Source organism: Astyanax mexicanus, chromosome 1, assembly GCF_023375975.1.
Source record: "Astyanax mexicanus isolate ESR-SI-001 chromosome 1, AstMex3_surface, whole genome shotgun sequence".
Lineage (NCBI taxonomy): Eukaryota > Metazoa > Chordata > Actinopteri > Characiformes > Acestrorhamphidae > Astyanax > Astyanax mexicanus.
Window position 1 is genome coordinate 130,409,283 of NC_064408.1, and position 21,273 is coordinate 130,430,555.

At 40.7% G+C, this 21,273-nt stretch overlaps 1 protein-coding gene across 6 annotated transcripts in view; it reads right to left on the minus strand.

Annotated features, from left to right (window-relative positions):
• Positions 1-21,273, minus strand: part of slc4a7 (solute carrier family 4 member 7) — a 75,205-nt gene that overhangs the window by 27,767 nt on the left and 26,165 nt on the right. For 4 of the 6 annotated variants that reach the window (XM_049468776.1, XM_049468786.1, XM_022662403.2 and 1 more), the window contains exons 3-8: positions 16,735-16,872; positions 16,522-16,660; positions 14,883-15,043; positions 14,525-14,713; positions 6,881-6,999; positions 3,510-3,557 (exon numbers count right to left, since the gene is read on the minus strand). In XM_049468776.1, coding sequence (XP_049324733.1) covers positions 3,510-3,557; positions 6,881-6,999; positions 14,525-14,713; positions 14,883-15,043; positions 16,522-16,660; positions 16,735-16,872 — 794 coding nt within the window. Of the gene's footprint in view, positions 1-3,509; positions 3,558-6,880; positions 7,000-8,524; positions 8,927-14,524; positions 14,714-14,882; positions 15,044-16,521; positions 16,661-16,734; positions 16,873-21,273 lie in introns of all 6 variants that reach the window. The other 2 variants (XM_049468793.1, XM_049468779.1) reach the window with 2 other exon arrangements.

The window sequence follows — 21,273 nt, forward strand, 5'->3', positions numbered from 1 at the left end:
AGAAATGAATAAAGATATAGTTACACGCTCTATAATATTTATACAATCCACACGCTCATTCTGACAGACTGTAATACACTACAGGAAGATTTGGGGCGTTCTATAATGCTCTATAATGTTCATATTATCCAAAACACGCTCATTCTGACAGACTGTAATTCAATACAGGAAGAGTAGGGGCGCTCTATAATGCTCTATAATGTTCATATGATCCACACACTTGTTCAGACACACTGTAATAGAACCAGGTTCTCTGAATCCAGTGGGGGGTGTGTGCTGGATGATGGTGAGCTCACTGGGTTTATTTTGCTGGTGATAATCTAATTAAAACCAGATTTCAGAGCTTTTCCCCTTTCGCACTGCCTCTGATCCCGCCAACACTATACGCCCCCCCCCACAACATTCTCAAGAGCTGTGTACAAGGAACAGTGCAACAAATGATCAGAGCTAGTAGAAAGTCTTCTCTGGGCAGTAGAGACAGTTACTCAAACAAAAGCAGGATAAACTCTTACCTTTTTTCCTACCTAATACATTTAATTTCAAAAGAAACAATAAATGAACTGGTGTTTTAATACCTCTGTCTATATACTGTTGACACGAAAGCTTCCCCTACTGCCCTGTCAAAGGGCTTTTAGAGAATACTATGAGTAGTGTACCTCTTGGTGAGAAACCATAGACTGCCAGACATGTCACTACAATGCACTTAAAAGAATTTTGTCCAGTTGATTGCCCATAATCTAGGTCGTCTTTTAACCACACACCATCGCCTCCATTTCTGAGAAACCTGGACTGAAGAGTTCACACTGTAAACTGCTGGTATGATTGATGATCTGATGAGCATCTCATACGACAGTCAGTCACTTCTAGTAGTAATAGGAGGAACACTAACAGTGATCTCAGTGATTTGTGCAGAAGATCCTGCTGATATATGTTACTGCCTCTCATGCAGAACTTCCAACTGACAGCAGCATTTTTCAGCAGGATAATGCTCACCCACACACAGCAAGGGTTTCCCAGGAACATCTCCACCAGATTACAGATTTATCACCAATTCAGCATTTATGGAGCAGCTGGGATTCAGCTTCAGCTTCAACCTATAAGTGTAGAGCTACAGGATCTACAGGCCCAGCTGTAGCAACATCTGTGGGTAAATGTGCTGCAGAATCCATATGGGACCTGTAGAACCTCCATACCCAAGTGTCTTAATCTCATCTTATATCCAGGATAGAGGAACCGACAGTGTCCAAACTAGAGCCTCTTTCAGTTACAGAACAGTTTTCCCCAATGAACTCATCCCTTTCACATTATTACATTCACATAGGTAAAGCTTCATTGTATTTCAGCAGATGAAGTTCTTGCTGTGTTACAACCCTTGAAGACCATTAGCGTTACTGCAAGTTCTGTTAGCATTAATCGTTAAGAGTTTGTGAAACTGATGGATGAGGATTGAGAGAGCTAACTGAACACTGAAACCTGAACACGATTTCACAACCACCAAACCAAGCCAAACCACAAGCATGAGAAACCACAGCATTTTGTAACCAGAGAAGATCCGATTCCTCAGCGAGTCACAGCCCTGCAGTGCTTCACAGCAGCACGCCGGTTCTCAGGCTAAACCTCATTTAGATAACCTGCCTCTAAACTCAGTGGAAGACTCCAGTAACGCCTGAGAACGATGTCCCACAATGCCCAACGGCTGCTATCACAAACACCATTAAACATCAACACCCACTAGCTCCCAGAGTCCTCCTTGAGACCACAGAACCTGATCTGATCACATAATACAACCAATCACCACCTTCATCCACCTCTGACCTGGTGATGAGGAGTTACCGATGTGCGTAGCCCACCTGCAGAAAATCTGAAGCCCACCCAAGCACAGCCATGCCTGCTGGGGAGATGTGAGGAGACCAACAGCAGCTTTCACCAGGTTCACATTACACAGGTCATTAAATTCTCATACTTTTTATTCTCAACTTGTAGTCTGGTAATGGGGAATATTCTAGTGGGATTGGTTTCCACACTACACAACTGATCCGTGACAGTGCAGAATTACCTAATCTTTCACCAATTCGCCACAAATCCTTCTGCTCTCTGAAATTACATATCAATACACAAACAAACACGAGAACTGTTGCGCTACCATGTATGTGATAAATTGATGTTCTTCCAAAATGCAAAAGCCCAGTCTTAATACATACATAACTTCTTAGTAAATTAAAATATGTTTCATACCTTACATACATTAACTCTATATTACCGATAAAAAAGGGGGTAGAGGGGTAGGGATGGTGGTTGAAGGTGGTGGAGGGGTAGGAATGATGGTTGGTGGTGGTGGAGGGGTAGGGTGGAGGGGTAGGGATGGTGGTTGAAGGTGGTGGAGGGGTAGGGATGGTGGTTGAAGGTGGTGGAGGGGTAGGGATGATGGTTGGAGGTGGTGGAGGGGTAGGGATGGTGGTTGGAGGTGGTGGAGGGGTAGGGATAATGGTTGGAGGTGGTGGAGGTGTAGGGATGATGGTTTTAGGTGGTGGAGGGGTAGGGATAATGCGTAGAGGTGGTGGAGGGGTAGGGATAATGGTTGGAGGTGGTGGAGGTGTAGGGATGATGGTTGGAGGTGGTGGAGGTGTAGGGATGATGGTTTTAGGTGGTGGAGGTGTAGGGATGATGGTTTTAGGTGGTGGAGGGGTAGGGATAATGCGTAGAGGTGGTGGAGGGGTAGGGATAATGGTTGGAGGTGGTGGAGGGGTAGGGATAATGCGTAGAGGTGGTGGAGGGGTAGGGATAATGGTTGGAGGTGGTGGAGGTGTAGGGATGATGGTTGGAGGTGGTGGAGGGGTAGGGATGGTGGTTGGAGGTGGTGGAGGGGTAGGGATAATGGTTGGAGGTGGTGGAGGTGTAGGGATGATGGTTTTAGGTGGTGGAGGGGTAGGGATAATGCGTAGAGGTGGTGGAGGGGTAGGGATAATGGTTGGAGGTGGTGGAGGTGTAGGGATGATGGTTGGAGGTGGTGGAGGGGTAGGGATAATGCATAGAGGTGGTGGAGGGGTAGGGATGATTGTTGGTGGTGGTGGAGGTGTAGGGATGATGGTTGTAGGTGGTGGAGGGGAAGGGATAATGGTTGGACGTGGTAGAAGGGTAGGAATAATGGTTGGAGGTGGTGGAGGTGTAGGGATGATGGTTGGAGGTTGTGGAAGGGTAGGAATAATGGTTGGAGGTGGTGGAAGGGGAGGAATAATGGTTGGAGGTGGTGGAAGGGCAGATATTATGAGTGGAGTTGAGGGAGAGATCAAAGAACATTAATTAGACAGATGAAAGAGGCACAGACAGCACAACAATCAGATCAATAAGTTCCATAAAACAGAAGATTAACAGATCAAACACATGTAGCAGTACGGCACCGCCCACAGACACTTCAAACACCACCACGGACCCATGCTTGATTGACAGGTGCTGATGGAGTGACATCACTGACCGTCCCAAGGAGGGCGGGGCAAAGGGGCGGGACTTACAGTTTGTCTTAAAGTGCAGCAGCGACAGCGGAAAGAGGGGTGGCAGTCCTGTTGCAACGGCAACCGCACAGCCAAAAAAAACAGAATCAGAGAGCAGGTCAGTTCACACCTAGATCTGGATCGGATTCATTTTTGCATCTAGACCAGACTCCATTCTTCACACTTGGATCTAATATGTATGAATCTGGATTCACTCGTATTTTTAGTTTAATCTGGTTACAGATTTTACGCAGAAATCTGTATTTCTATTTTTAAAACTTGGACCTGGATTGACTTTAGATTTACTTCGTTTTAAACCTCCATCTGAAGCACTTTACATTTCACTTTCATCTACAGGACTTCTCTCATCCCTCTGATCTGGACTCACTTTACTTTTTCTATTAAATAAAATGGATTCACTTTTCTTGCAACTTCACATTACTCTCAAATCTGGATTCTTTAACTGTTCACCTGGATCTCATGCACTTCCCTGTACAATCAGATATGGATTACATTGGATTGACTTATGTTCACACCTGGATCTGATCTTTACTTCAGACCTGCATCTGATCCACTTGCATCTAATGTACTTCTCCTAACACTCTGATCTGGACTTACTTCAATTTACAATTAAATAAAATGGATCCGTTTTTCTTTATAATTGGATCTTAATTCACTTTTTTACACCTCACACTCTGAAGAACTTGACATAACTCTCAAATCTGGCTTCCTTTTATCTTTACCCCTGAATCTCGTCTCTTCCCTGTGCAGTCAGATATGGATTTCTTTGGATTGATTTATGTTCACATTTCTCTTTAAACCTGCATCTGACCCACTTTTCTTTACACTTGAATTTGGTTTAAAAATAAAGAACTGTTTAAAATAAATTACAGCTGAATAAAATTTAAAATGAATTAAAGATTTAAAAAAGTATTGATTTTTGATAGATTTTCTATTGATTTTGGATTGATCTGGTTTGTAGTTAAGAGTGTAGGCGAGCTGAGAGATGATTTCTGGATTCAGGGCTGGAGTTTCTCGGTTCCTCGCCTGAAGCTGGAGCTTAAAAACACATCAGTAGAGTGTAAACACCTCCTGCAGAGAGCGGGATCAGCACTGTCCTGCTGTTCCTGCTATTATAACCCAGAGTCTCAGGAGGAGGTCCCGTCAGCCTCTGGACGAGACTCCGCCCCTGATACTCTCACACTGTGGGGGATTACACAAACCACAACTACTGAACACTTTATTACAGAGTTTTATTAATTTTTTTTTCATCATTCAGAGCTAGTGCTGGGCAATATGAACAAAAATGTATATAATGGTATTTTTCAAGATTCTGATGGTTTTATATTTTTATTACTATCTTTAACTATTTATTTATATTTGTTTTATACTTATATGAGTTTAAATATAGGTTTGTGACTTACTCTACTGTTAGGAGTAAATATATAATATAAAACAATGTATGGGGAATGTAAAAAATAGACCTTAAAAAGAGACACGCCAACAACTGTGACACGGCTTCCTTTACAAAACTAAATATTTAAAAATGTTTTTATCCGAGCAAAATAGAAAAACAGCATCAAACAGCAATTATTCACTCAGAAAAGAGAGGAATGGAATTACACAATGGATCCACAGCTCAGAGAAAAGGTCCTTGGTCTTGGTCTTGGCTACAGAATTTATTCAGCAAAAGTAATAAAAATCCCTAAAAAAAAACTCTGGATACGAGGTGCAAATAAACTTCTAGAGCAGTAACTAAAGCCTGTGTGACATTTTAAACAAGGTAATTAATAACAGATACTGGAAATCGTTATCAGCACCGGATCTCAGTAAGTAACGGTAGTTTAAAGTAGAAATAAGACGCCGGGCTCAGACTGATAATGTTTATAGAGACTGAGTGGGAACGACTGAAATAACCGCTGGTTTCTACGTGACATGAAACAATGGAATGTAAACAGATGGGAAGGAACATGAAGGGATAATATATAAAGAATGGGATGAGATAGAAAATGACGTAGTGCAATATATAAAACACAATGGGACGGGACAGAATACGATGGGATGAGACGGAATGTTGATGGGATGGAATAAGACAGAATGTGCTGGGACAGAATGCAATAGGACGGGACAGAATGTCATGGGATGGGATAGAATGCAATAGGGAAGGGACAGAATGTGATGGGACAGAATGTGAAGGGATGTAATGGGACGGAATGTGATGGGACAGAAAGCAATGGGATGTAATGGGACACAACATGATGGGATGGAATGTGATGGGACGGAATGTAAAAGGGACAAAATATGATGGGATGTAATGGGACAGAATGTGATAGGACATAATGAGACAAAATACGATGGGATGTAATGGGACAAAATACGATGGGATGTAATGGGACAAAATATGATGGGATGTAATGGGACAAAATGTGATGGGATGTAATGAGACAAAATGTGATAGGACATAATGAGACAAAATACGATGGGATGTAATGGGACAAAATATGATGGGATGTAATGGGACAAAATATGATGGGATGTAATGGGACAGAATGTGATAGGACATAATGAGACAAAATACGATGGGATGTAATGGGACAGAATGTGATAGGACATAATGAGACAAAATACGATGGGATGTAATGGGACAAAATACGATGGGATGTAATGGGACAAAATATGATGGGATGTAATGGGACAAAATGTGATGGGATGTAATGAGACAAAATGTGATAGGACATAATGAGACAAAATACGATGGGATGTAATGGGACAAAATATGATGGGATGTAATGGGACAAAATATGATGGGATGTAATGGGACAAAATATGATGGGATGTAATGGGACAAAATATGATGGGATGTAATGGGACAAAATATGATGGGATGTAATGGGAGAGAATGTGATGGGACGTAATGAGACAAAATACGATGGGATGTAATGGGACAGAATGTGATGGGATGTAATGGGACAAAATATGATGGGATGTAATGGGACAAAATATGATGGGATGTAATGGGACAGAATGTGATGGGACGTAATGAGACAGAATGCAACAGGATGAGATGAAATATGATGTGATGGTCTTATAAAATATAACATTTTCTGAGACACTGATTTTTGGGTTTTTATTGGCTATAATCCATAATCAACAATAAAATAAATGAAGGTATAAAATAGATCACTCTGTGTTTAATACATCTATATACTACATGAGTTTCACATTTTCAACTGAATTAAAGTAACTTTTCAAAGATATTCTAATTTTTTTAGGTGCAGCTGTACATAGTTAAGTTAAGACTGAATAATTCTGGGTGTTAAAGAAACATTGACTAGTGCTGTGTGTGTGTGTGTGTGTGTGTGTGTGTTGTGTATATATTGTGTGTATATTACCCTGCTGAAATCCACAGTGCTGTTCTCTCGGCTCCCGCCGGGCCCCGAGCTGATCCGGCTCTCGCTGGGTTTACTGTTCTCCAGGTTCCCCGGGGCCGACTGGGGCGAGGCCAGCAACCCTGCAGAGAGGAACACAGGGAGAATACAGTCAGCCCTGAGTTACTGATACTCAAATATATACACACATATATATCAAATTACACCGTGCATCCAGCGATCAGAAAAACAGTGTGTGTGAAAACAAACCAGAATCATTCCTGAGTGTAGAATAACACCTTAAAACCTCCATCACAACCCTTTAAACACTTTAATACTGTAGCCTGAGGAGTAATATTAATACACACTGAAATACACAATGTTTTATTTGTTAACTAGAGAACCAAGTGAATGGTTTATATTTATATGAACTTATAACATGTTAAAAATCAATATTAAACTTGTCCTACTTGTGCAATGGAACAATAGAGAAATATCTCTGAGTACTTTAATCTTTGGAGTATTTACATTTTTTAATAATGCAATGTAGTTTTTAATAGTATAATGTAGTATTTTTTATTAATGCACAGTTACTAAATCTTTTACTATTGCACTGTTTAGCCAGATTTTACAATTTTATTAACAATGCACTCTTCTTACAAAAATTTGACTAATGCATTGTTTGTTACTTTTTTTTAGGAATGCATTTACTAAAATTTTATTAATGCACCGTTTTCCTACATTTTTACTAATGCACTGTTTGTTACTTTTTATTAATGCATTTAATATTTATTTACTAATGCACTGTTTTTACTAACTTTTTACTAATGCACTCTTTTTACTAATCTTTTACTAATGCACGGTGTTACTTTTTTTTAAAATATATTTAGAAAAGTTTAACTAATGCATTGTTTTTACTTATTTTTAATTTTTTTTAATAATGCATTTATTACATTTTTACTAATGCATAGTTTTTTTTTTACTATTTTTTTGCTGATGCATTTAAAACTGTTTACTAATGCACTGTTTTTACAAAATTTTCCTAATATATTGTTTTTACTAAATCTCTCAATATTTATTAGTAACACATTTAAATGTTTTATATATGCACTGTTTTTAGTAAATGTTTACTAATGCACTGTTTTAGATACATTTCCACCACAAGCTCAAGTTAGAATAAGAAAGCAGGGATGCGAGGAATATTATATATATTTATAATAAGTGAAAAGTCTAAGTGGTGCTGCTGTGATGCTTCTAGCGTTAGGATTTTGTACAGCGGTGGTTGCAGCTTCAATTTCATTCAGCCCGAGCTTCAGAACATCAGGAGACAGAGAGAGGGAGAGAGAGTGAGAGAGAGAGAGAGAGAGAAAGAGTGAGAAAAAGAAAGAGGGTTAGATTAGCGCATGCACGTGAATTTTTCAGCACAGTTTTGGCCGCTATGTGAACACAGTGTGAACGCGTCACATGTGCACAAATGTGAATTCTGTTGTGTTCACACTCTAAAACTAAATCAGATTAAATCATTAAATGTGAACACAGCCTACATTAAAACAGGGCAGTGGTAACTCCAGGAACAGGGGCAGTATCCAGCCTATTATGTGATGTGTACATATCTACATATATATATATATTAAACATGCTGCATGCTGACAACCAGTTGATATTTGCCTTCTGAAGGCGGGGCCAGAAACAGGGACTTGTGGGTGTGGCCAAACCCCGCCCCCTCGTCCGGGTTGGAGCTTTCAGGTAGGCTTGGCTCCTCGTCCTCAGGCGGGAACACCACGACCTCCGGGATGTCGTCCCGCTCGCCTCGGGACACCAGTAGCTCGGGACACTGCGGGGACGGGCCAGCCGGTCGAGGAGGAGGCGAGGATTGGCGAGAGGGGGGCGGGGTGTTCTGGGGCGTGGCATTCGGGGAGGGGGCGGGGCTTCGCTGCGGGAGACAGAGGCCTAAGGAGCCACGGGAACTGCGGGACACTCGGGACTCTCGTCGCGAGTCCGGAGGGGTGGAGGCACAGAGGGAGGAGTTACGCCTCAGGAGAGACAAACGGGAGGCGGAGAGCCCCTCCCCTTTAGGGGCGGAGAGTAAGAGAAAAGGGGGATGAAAAGGAGAATGAGAAAAGAAAAACAGGATGAATAAACAGTAGAAAGGATTATGATGGAGGTTGGCCTGGGCGATAAAACGATTAATCATTAATGTTCTGAATTCTGATAATAATTCAGAGTTCTGAGTTAGAGTTCAGAACCGTGAAGTCTAAAACTTTACAAGTTTCCTCAAGATAAGACAATAAACTGTAATAAATTAATAGAATTAATGATTTATCATCATATCGCCCAGTCCTGGTAAAGGGGGTCCAATTCCGGTTCTGAGATCTTATCACAGTCTGTTACACGTCCTGATTCAACACACCTGAAACTAAAACTGACAACTAACGATGTTCTTACACCATAAATCCAGAGCACTGTATCAAGATTCAGGTGTGTTTATTATATTCTGTTCTGTATTCAGTACGTTTAGTTTCAGTTTCACTCTGCAGGACCTCAGGGACTACTACATCCTGACATAATCACCTGCTGTATGTAGGCGGAGTCTCCCTATACTTCACACTGATTGGTTTGTGTCGGGTGTTGTGCCGAATTCTGCCTCCCTGCCAGAATGCGTCACTAATCTTCTTCAAGTTAAATATTTTCTATAATTTTAACAACAGCGATAAACGATATTTAGCATTATTCAAATAGGTGTTTGTAAAAGTGTTATATTGTACTAGCTGAGAAAGAGAGGGGGGGAGAGAGAGAGAGAGAAAAAACAAAAGAGAATGAGAAAAAAGAGAGAAAGAGAGGAAGAGAGGAAGAGAGAGAGAGAGAGAGAGAGAGAGAAAAGAGGAAGAAAGTGAAAGTGTGAGATGGAAAGAGGGAGAGAGAGAGAGAGAGACAGCGAGAGAGAGAGAGAAAGAGAGTAAGAAAAAGAGAGTGAGAGAGAAAAATAAAGAGAAAAGGGAAGAGAGAGAGTGTAGGAGAGAGGGAGAGGGATAAAAAGAGAGGGGCAGAGAAAGAAGAAAAGGAGCCTAAGAGTAAAGAGAGAGAGAAAGCAAGAGAGAGAAATAAGTAAAGGAGAGAGAGAGAAAGAGAGCGAAAGAAAGAAAGAGCAAGAGAGAGAAAGAAAAACACAGAGAGAGAGAGATAGAGAAAGAGTGAGAAAAAGAAAGAGAGAGAGTCAGAGAGAAAAAGAGGAAGAAGCCGAAAGCGTGAGATAGAAAGAGTGAGGGAGAAAGAGAAAGAGAGTGAGAGAAAAACTGAGAGAGAGATAGAGAAAGAGTGAGAAAAAGAAAGAGAGAGAAAAAACGAAAGAGAATGAGAAAAAAGAGGGGAAGAGAGGAAGAGAGAGAGAGAGAAAAAAGAGGAAGAAGCCGAAAGCGTGAGATAGAAAGAGTGAGGGAGAAAGAGAGTGAGAGAAAAACTGAGAGAGAGAGATAGAGAAAGAGTGAGAAAAGAAAGAGAGAGAGAAAAAACGAAAGAGAATGAGAAAAAAAGAGGGGAAGAGAGAGAGAGAGAAAAAAGAGGAAGAAGCCGAAAACATGAGATAGAAAGAGTGAGGGAGAAAGAGAGTGAGAGAAAAAGAAAGAGAGAGAGAAAAAACGAAAGAGAATGAGAAAAAAAGAGGGGAAGAGAGGAAGAGAGAGAGAGAGAAAAAAGAGGAAGAAGCCGAAAGCGTGAGATAGAAATAGTGAGCGAGAAAGAGAAAGAAAGAGAGAGAAAGGGTGACAGTGTGTCGACAGGTTGAAGGAAAATAAAGTGTAGATGAACGTTTAGAAGTAGATCCAGACTTTAGAGCGCTTTGATATCTTTACCTCACTGTTTATCTGTGTTTAATGCAAAGTATCAAAAATAAACACTGATGTGTTTTAGATGTTTTGGTTTTCTGTAGTTAGTGAATTTTGATATCCAGCCATCCTGACTCTATAAACGTCCCGTAACTGATCTGAAAAAGTCAGAATCATCCTAAAAATAAGTGTTTCCCACCAAAAACCAACAGATCCAGTAGATCTGCACTGATCATCTGAAACACATTTGAGCTGATCCAGGTGTGTTCAAGCAGGTAAACCACCAAAACCGTGAGAACCACCTGCACCAGAACCGGGGGCATGGATATGAAGTTCTGAAGTTCTGCAGAACGGAGGGTAGAATCAGGTAATCAGGAATAACAGAGGAACTGCAGGCAACCCAAAACAAACACCATCACCAGCAGCATCAGCCCTCAGAGCTTTCTACACACTCACACAGTGCACCATTACACACCACTCACCTTCACCATCATCACCATCATCACCATCATCATCATTATCTCACCGCATTTCACCACAGAAAACAAGATACAACCTCAAAACTCCTTCAGCTTTCATTTACCAGCAGACTGTATCAGTCAGTGTAGCCATTATAAAATTACATTATCTTACCGTTTTAGACTAAATGCTAAAATAGAAAACTGGATGTAAAAACTCATTATTTGATTAGTTTTTTTATGTAGTGCAGTGTACGAGAAATACATTTACATCTGTTTTCCAGTTTTACTTATTTCATGAAAAAATATTTTCTTTATTTTCATTTTTTTTTTATTTTTTGCATTTAGCAAGTTGGATTAGTGTTAGATTTGTGTTATAAGATACAAAAATGGACAAATCTAAAAAAAAATTAAGTGAAGATTTATCTTTGAATTTGTCTTAAAATTTTGTTTGGGAAAAGCCGAAATGAAAAACTCAATAATTGAAAATAATAAATTAAAACATATTTCTTCTTTACTCTACTGAATGGTAAACAATAATAATTAAATTTATAACCAATTTTTTTTTATTTTTAGATTTCCATATTTCAGATTTTATCTGCTCCTCTTCCTTCCTGCATTTCAGATCTTCTACACATGAACAAATAAACACAAAACATCTACTACTATATAATGATGCTATTCATTTTCTTAAACAAAACACTTAAAAACAAGTTTAATTACTTAGAACACCAAGAGATTAAGTGTTTCAGTTATTTTGTCCCTCTTTTCTCCCATCAACTGAAAGAGAACACCATATTTTTCTGACTTTCATGTCAGACTATAACACATTTAATCTCTTTTAAGGTTCACTTTGAGACACTTTTTTTTCCTTTAATAGGGTTTATTTAAAACTTGTTTTGTTTTAAGTTTTAAATCTCTCTGATATTATGGTCTGTAGAGAGAGAAATATGCATATTAGTTCCGGTCTTTCGTTACCTGTATCTGGATGGGATTAGTTTCTCAGGGGGTTTTGGGGCAATTTTCTCTTTTTTTTATCCTCTGTGATTTTATTCCTGTCCAGAACGATCATGTAGGTGTTTTTCTCAGACGTCCTCTGTGAAAATTACAGGCTGAATTATCTACTGTTTTTCTCTGAACTCCGTGCTCCTCCGGTAATTTTAGTCCCGTCCGGATGCACATCTCTGAGTTTCATCTCCTCGCCTTTAATAAAATAGATATTTGTCCACTGCTGCGCACCGTAATTACACGGAGATCTACGTTAAAAACACAACTGCGAGTGGAAATAGAGGAGCTACTGAACGCCGTGTTGTCATATGACCCTAAAAAAACTCCTGTTTTCACAACTGCAGTCCGGATGCAGCAGTTTTATCACTCTTACAGTAGAAGTGTGAAATATTTTTCACTGATGCCCCCTGAGAAAAAAAATCCCATTCAGATAGAGCTTTTGAGGAACATAGTTTTTATACATTTCAATCATTTTCTCAAAGATTTATTACAAAATGGAGATACTCTGATCATCTTCACTCATCATAAACTCTTTATTCCAAATCATAATAAGAATCTGAAAAGCAGGAATGAAATGATATTATTATAAAATATTAAATAATGTAATGTATTGTCTGTAATCAAATAAAAGTTAAAGTAAATTTTAGAAACAAGTTGTTTTCTGTTTTTTTCCTCATTTTCAAGTAGTATGAATTTTGATTAGTAGATTAGTTTTGACATTTAGGTTATTATTTCATTGGTTATCTCATTACTGTGTTTGACGTTTTCGGTCTGAAATGCAGGAATGGATGCTCAGAATGTTAATAAATGAAATATCTAGGTTTATTCTGTCTGCAATCAAATAAAAGCCTATAGAAATGTGAGAAATGTATATTCCATACTGTCCACACTTCCCTAAATTGTTCTACATACAGAAACTAATCTCTCAAATCAATAAACCTCAGAAAACCTCATGCAAATAACAAAACATCCTCCAAGCAACTCAGCCAATCAGAGCAGATCATTTCAGCATGCTTCAAAACATCAAAAGTACACTGCACCACCAAAAGAAAGAGTTTTGGTATAAAACACAACGGCATTCAAACAGCAGCTAACGGAGGCTAACACGCTAACTGACGTAGCAGAAGCAGCGTTGAGTTCTAGGATGTAAAGATTGGCAGGAAGTTGGAGAGATGGAGACGAGTTTAAACACCAGTGTAGCTCCATATTCCACACTTAACAAGAGGAAACCTGCCTCCACTGTGTGAGTGTGTACACGAGCGAGTGTGTATATGCACATGTTTAAGCAAGTGAGTTATGTGCGTGTAAGCAAGCGTGAGAGTGTTTGTGTGTGTATGCGAGAGTAAATGTGTGTACCCGAGTGCGAGAGTGTATGTGTGTATACCCAAGCGCAAAAGTATATGTGTGCGCAAGTGTATGTGTGTGTGTACGAGAGTGACAGCGTGAGTCTACGTATGTTTACATGAGTGACAGCGAGTGTATGTGTTACGCAAGCGTAAGGGGTGTATGTGTGTGTAGGCGAATGTGAGAGTAAATGTGAGTGTATGTGTACGCACAATCATGCAAGGTTATGCATGCGTAAGCGAGCACGAGAGCATGCAAGTGCAAGAGCGCATGTGCGAATACGCAAGCATTAGTGTGTACGTTTGCATACACAAATGCGCGCGTGTATGCAAGCGCAAGAGTATGTGTTTATACAAGCGCGAGAGTGTGAGTCTATGCAAGCCCGAGTGTGTAAGCGAGCGCGAGAGTGTGTGTACCCAAGCGTACCAGTGTATGTGTGTGCACACGAGCACAACCGTATGCATTTTCGCAAGCGCGAGAGTGTGTACACAAGCACGAGAGTATTTGTGTATGTGTGCGCGAGAGTGTACGTACATGTACGCGATTATCTTCACTCAACCAAATTCATCGATATTCCCCCAGAGTATGTACGTGAGTGTACATGAGCGCGAGAGTGTATGTGTGTGAAGTGCGAGAGTGATCAAAATTTGATAATTTAATAATGCGCATCTCTTCCACCTGATTCCGATCCTTTGACAATTTGATACGTGATTGGTCCTGATTTCTGATCACATGATCTAATCAGGGTCTTCTCTAGATTTATTTATTGGGATTGGTGATCGAATCCCTTTGGTGATACAGTGTAACTCTGACACACACAGCATCCACCAATCAGCTTCATGCCTGTCTGCTGAAACCACACCCTGAATCATCAGCCTGAGGAAGAGCTTGAGCGGTCAGCATACACACCCCAGCTTCTCTCTTTCCGTTAAAAGAAGAAAGGATTTAAAGAGAGTCTGTGATTAAAGGAAGATTCCAGGTTCAGGAAGGTAAAAGACTACAGGAAGTAGGAAGTGGGGTGTGATGGATGCTCTCACCGTTCCTCTCCAGCAGGTGGGGGTCGGAATGTTTCTTGCCTATATCAGCGATGGAGCGGACGAGGGGGATTCGGTTGCTGAGCTTCTTCTCGTTCTGGTGGTGATGACGCTTCAGCATGGCCTCCCGGACCTTCTCCATAAGAGACTCGTCCAGCTGAGTGTTCGCCACCATGCTGTCTATGATCATATCTGACAAACCACAGCAGAACAGAGAGAAGAGATTCAGAAAACTACCACAGAACAGAAACGATCTGAGAGCAGAGAGAAGTCTGGGCTCATGCCGTATTTTCTCAGGGTAACGGTTTTATCCTGTGATCTCTGAGAGTATATCGACGGATTAGGTGGAGTAAAGGTTGACCTGCGATCTCTTCGATGGTGTTAGCCCGCATGTCCAGCATGACGGTGCCGTTCATGATGCAGCTCCGGAGCTCAAACAGGCTGTGCAGCGACAGGGTGGCCACATACGGTTTACTCCACCTCTCCCCACCGTCCTCCACATCCTCCTCAAACTTCAGCCACCTGAAACAAACACACACACAGTTTATACAACTCCACCAAATATCTGGCAACCCACACTGACAAAACCTGACCAAAAATCACAAAGAAAGTACTTCAGTATTCAGGAGAATAAGTGAACATACAGAATTATTTATACAGATCGATGACTGACTGATTTTAGTTTGGAGTTTGGGTTACAGTGTTGAGGTTTGGCGTTTGTTATTGATGTTTGGGATTGACGTTGGGTTTTGTGTTGGGATTGGGTTTGCTGTTAGAGGTTTGAAGTTTGGGGTTTGATGTTAGAAGGTTGATCTTGGGACTGGGTGTGATGCTGGAGGTTTGATTATTGGGTTTGACACTGGGAGTGTGACGTTAGAGTTTGATATTGGGACTGGGTATGATGTTGAAAGTAGGACATTGGGGGTTTGGATGTTGGGGGATTGGACAGTGAAGGAATGGACGTTGGGGGATTGGACAGTGGAGGAATGGACGTTGGGGGATTGGACAGTGGAGGAATGGACATTGTGGGATTGGACGTTGGGGGATTGGACAGTGGAGAAATGGACGTTGTGGGATTGGACGTTGGGGGAATGGACGTTGGGGGATTGGACAGTGGAGGAATGGACGTTGGGGGAATGGACGTTGGGGGATTGGACGTTGGGGGATTGGACGTTGGGGGATTGGACGATGGGGGATTGGATGTTGGGGGAATGGACGTTGGGGAGTTGGGTTTGTTAAAAATTTAATCGTTGGGTCTGAAGTTGAGATTGGGTGTGATGTTGGAGGTTTGACGTTGGTTGTGTGATGTTGGGAGTTTGTCGTTGGGGGAATGGACGTTGGGGGAATGGACGTTGGGGGATGGGACATTGGGGGATGGGACATTGGGGGATGGGACGTTGGTTGATTGGCTTTGATAAAAGTTTGACCGTTGGGTCTGAAGTCGAGATTGGGTGTTATGTTGGAAGTTTGATGTTGGTTGTGTGTTGTTGGGGGATTGGACATTGAGGGTTTGGACGTTGGGGGTTTGGACGTTGGGGGTTTGGACGTTGGGGGTTTGGATGTTGGGGGATTGGACGTTGGGGGATTGGACGTGTCACTAGAGGTTTGACACTGGGATTGGGTGTGATGTTGGAGGTTTGACCACTGGGTTTGGCATGGGGAGTGTGACATCGGAAGCATGAAGTTGGGTGCGAGACATTGGGGGATTTGACTTTGGAACTGGGTTAGCCATTAGAGGTTTGATGTTGGGAATGACATTGGGACTGTGGCGGTGAGGATTTGATGTTGGGATTGGGTTAGCCATTAGAAGTTTGATGTTGGGATCGGGTTTGACGTCTGAATGGCATTGGGACTGTGATGGTGAGGGTTTGATGTTGGGATTGGGTTAGCCATTAGAAGTTTGATGTTTGGGGTTGGATGTTTGGATTGGGTTTGCCATAAGAGGTTTGACATTGGGATTGAGGGAGACGTTGGGGGTTGGATTTGTTCATACTGCTCACCTGGCCGTTTCTTTCCATTCGCACATCTGTCCATCCAGGAAGGACAGCTCGTCCAGCTCGGTGAACAGATCATGAGGAATGTGCTCTTCATCGTCGTCCTCAGTGCCCAGGATGAACTGCACTCTCTGAGACGGCGTATCTGTGAGGAAGAAGGAGTTTAGTCTGCACAACCCCTGATGTGTATTCAGGATAATTTGGCGCAGATTTATTTACCGTAAGTCGGGGACTCTCGGCCGTCCTCCCTCTCTCTCTCTCTGCGTTTACGGTGATGACGGTGTCCACGGTGACGGTGTCTGCGTCTGCTCTGACGCCCCAGAGGGACGTGTACCCCCACATACACCGCCCTGTGACCTGACACACACACACACACACACACACACATACACACACACACACACACAAACATACAGAGAGAGAGGCGCTGATTAAAATATTTTAGTATTTTTCACTATTATCTGTAATTAATTACAATATTACACAATATCACAATATACAGCACCAATCAATAGTCCGATCACATACACTGAAAGAGAGAGAGAGAGAGAGAGAGAGAGAGAGAGAAGCAGGAAGTCAGAAAGACAAAGACAGAAAAAAAAACTAAAAAAAAGAAATAAAGAAAAGACAGACCAAAAAAAAACAAAGAAAGATAGAAAAGAGAAGAAAGAAAGCCAGAAAGAAAGAAAAAAAGAAGACAAAAGGAAGAAAGAAACAGAAAGACAGACAGAAAAACAGAAAGAAATGAGAAAAAAATAAATAGACGAAATAAAGACGAAAAAGAAAAAAGACAGAAACAAAGAAAAACAGAAAGACAGATAAATAAAATGAAAAGACAGAAAGAAATAAAGAAAGAATAGAGAGAGAAAAAATAAAGAAAAGACAGAAAAAGAAAGAAAAGACAGAAGGAAGAAAGAAACAGAAAGACAGACAAAAGGACAGAAAAAGAGTGAGAATGAGAGAAAAGACAGACCGAAAGAAGACGAAGAAAAAAAAGAAGAAAAAAAGAATAAAAGAAAGACAGAAAAATAAAAATAAAAAGTCAGAAAGAAAGAAGACAGACGGGAGAAACAAGGAAGAAACAAAAAAGACAGACAGAAAAACAGAAACAAATGAAATGAAAGAAAGAAAGATAAGAGAAGGAATACAGAAAAGGAGTCTTCCAATCTGCAGCAGCTGTGTACAGAGAATACTGGAGTTATTATGGGATGGATGGATTATCACAGGAGGAACATTAGGAACCTCTACAACTCAAGTCGTGTCAGAGTTACAGGTCCACAATAGTGTTGAGAAATATTTGGAGGTATAGTGTGTTCTAATAAAGAAAGTGTGGGAACCCGATAAGTGCATCACAGAAACTACGTCAAAAACTACGTAACTCAACACCTGCTGCTACAGGTAACAATGGTGTGTGTGGGTGGTCGGAAACACACACACTGTTCAGTCAGGTTACTGCGAGTGTGTGTGTGTGTGTGAGGCTGGAGTGAGAAGAACAGGATGCTGGGTAAATGCTGTGAAGTCTAACACATCATTAACGTGTGTCATACACTGTATTTTGTACTGTATTCAGTACGTTTAGTAGAGGTGTGCCAAAAAATCGATTCACATAAGAATCTTGATTCTCATTTACTACGATTCAGAATCGATTTAAAATGTCCCAAAATCGATTCTGAGGGGCGGGTTTTAGACTGATTTTGGGCTGGGTATTTTTGTTGGACCTGGCAACCCTGGGGATAGCGCTTGTCCCTTTGGAGATCTTCCAGACACACACAGAGCATAGGTGTATGAGAATCACCGGTAAGATGGCAGAACAAGCACTATATTACATTAGATTAACGTGTAGTTTCAATGTTTTATGGCAGAATGCTTCATAACAAGCATAAAAAAGATCGCTAGTAACTTAGTTAGTTTCAGTAACTGTTAGCTAGCTAACTAGCTAACTTTCCAGTTCCACCTTAAATAACGCTACAGGTGGCAGCGGGCTGCAGCATTTAAGGCGGAACGGAAAAATAACAATAAGCTAATCAGAGCTAATTTCAGCTCCTCATCACAGAGGAATTAAGGAATGGACAATATGAATTAATTTCTCCACCTCCTGCCCCCTTTCTGAAGAAATACAACCACCTTAAATTAACTAGTTAATCAGCAGCTGCTCCTGAACTTTAGCGCTCCACTGCTATCATCACATCAGCCCAGCAGCGTCACCTACACACCACCGCTAGTAGCCTGGTAATAAAGCAGTGTTATTTATTTATGTATTTATTGTTCATTAACGTCATTGTGATATCCCAGTGATTCCTCTGTCACTGAGGACCCACATTCCTGCACATTTTATTGTTTTTGTAACACATTACTTGCTCCAGGACCAGTGTATATTATGGAGGGTTTTTTTTCAATACGATTCATAAGCCAGAAGCAGAAATATTTATAATTCAAATCGTTTTGAATCAAAAATCGATTTTGAATCGAATCGTGGCCCCCAAAATCGGAATCGAATCGAATCGTGAGATAGTAATCGATTCCCACCCCTAACGTTTAGTTTCGGTTTCACTTTACAGTTTAGTGACTGAGAGACTAAACAACTACAGAACTACAACATCCTGTCATCATTAACCTACTCTATGTGGGCGGAGGTTCTTTCGTAGGTGTTGTGCCAAATTCTGCTTCCCGCAGCACAATGAGTTTTATTTCTGTTCATGACTAAATGTATAAAGTGATATTCTTGCCATTTAAAATATATCCATTTTACAATGAGCCATTTAAGGGCTCTTGTCACTTTTATGCAAATCATTAAGTGGTTACTGGCCACGCCCCATGTAAACTCTGGGCATTTACGACACACTAGCGTTATCTTGTGCTAAATGGCAAAAAGTGAACAATCAATTTCATGCTTAACTGCGATAGAAGCACAGAAAAACTCTGTATTTGTATATATTACTGTAATCAAGCACATATTGCGATTCTTAAGGTAAAATTAACACCAATTTAAAATGTATATACTAATTTCCTTGTACATGGAAACTTGTTTTCCTTACTGTGCAGATGACAATAAACTCTATGAATCAAAAAGTGAAATAAAAGTTAATTAATATTTGTTCGATCTCCGAGAAGTTACCAATCTCTTTATGGCATTTCCAACATAAATCATCGTCAACAATTCCCATTGTACTGAATACATTTCCCTTTAACCTCTCTAATGTCTCTGCCTACACCAGACAGAATTCCCCCCGTGCATCATCATCATCATCATCATCATCAAAAGAGCAACGTAAGTCTTTCTGCCATATTATTTTAAGATTCTCGTATGTGTCGCTGCTGAACTGATCTCTGTGACTATTCCTGACTGGCCCAGCCAGAGCTCTGATCTAAACCCAACAGAGCATCTCTGGAGAAAAGACCTGAAAAATGGCCGTCCACCAATGTTCACCATTAAACCTGACGAAACTGGAGAGGATCCCCAAATACGAAAAAGACTCGTGGCTGAACTGCTAAAAGGAGCTTCTACTCAATACTGAGCACAGGGTCTGAATTAAGTTTGTAAGTTTGTAAAGTGTGTTTACTCTGAAACCACGACTGGAACTCTGCTCCTCTGACTCCCCCACACTCTGATAACGCAGCAGAGGAACAGGAAGTGCTCCGGGTCTCTCCAGGACACCCCTCGGCCGAATGTGTTACGGATGGGGGGGGGTGGTAAGAGGGTAAGTGTGAGCTGAGTGTGTGTGTGTGTGTTTGAGAGTGTGTGTTACGTACTGCATGCCTCTGCTCTTAGTCATCTACACACTAACAGCATGCATACCCCAGCTGACCTCAGAACCAGAACCTCAGAGCAGATCCACGCCAACAGACCATTCAGACATTTACCTTCAGAGTAGGGGTGGGCGATATGGCCCTAAAATAATATCACAATATTTCATGGTATTTTCGTGATAACGATACTTTTGGCGATATGACAAAACTGAATAAATATTATTTTAAGAATACACAGAACTACTGCAACAACATGAAAACTACATTTTATTATTGCATATGACATGATAATGGCACACCCCTAACTGAGATTCTAAGAAATACAAGGATTTTATCAGATTTGTAACAGAAGTTAATGATTCAGAATTATTAGTCATGATACTAATAATAATAATAATAATAATAATGCACTCCAAATATCTCCATATATCCAGGATTCAAGTAAAATAAATGATACTGGACAGATATAATCTGTCTCTAGTAGCTACTAGGGGTGTGACGAGATCTCGCGAGATTAAAACGTGACGATATTTCTCGTCAAGCTTAAACCTGTCTCGCAGGTAAAAACACAAAAAAAAGCTCCGCGCGACAATAGGTGAAATTAAGTTTGAGTTATATGATTGTCAAATAAAACTTTAGTTCTCAAGCCATTTTTCACTTTTGACGGTTTCTTTAAAATTTTATTTTTAAATCTCGTCTCGTTTCGTTCTCGTGAACCCAGTGTCGTGTCTCGTCTCGTGATATTAGTGTCTCGTCTAGTAATATTAGTGCCTCGTCACACCCCTGGGAGATATATAATGGGAAATTAAAAAAGTGTAATTTTTTTTGGCTAAAAACTGTATTAAAAAAAAAAAAAAAAAAAAAAAAAAAAAAGTAGTACCCTGATAATTTGCGATAATTAGCGACGGTGATATGGCACCATATTTCAGGGTATATTTTAATTCACGATATTCAAAAATGTTGCTGATATTATGGCGTACGATACGATATGGCACACCTTTACTTCAGAGT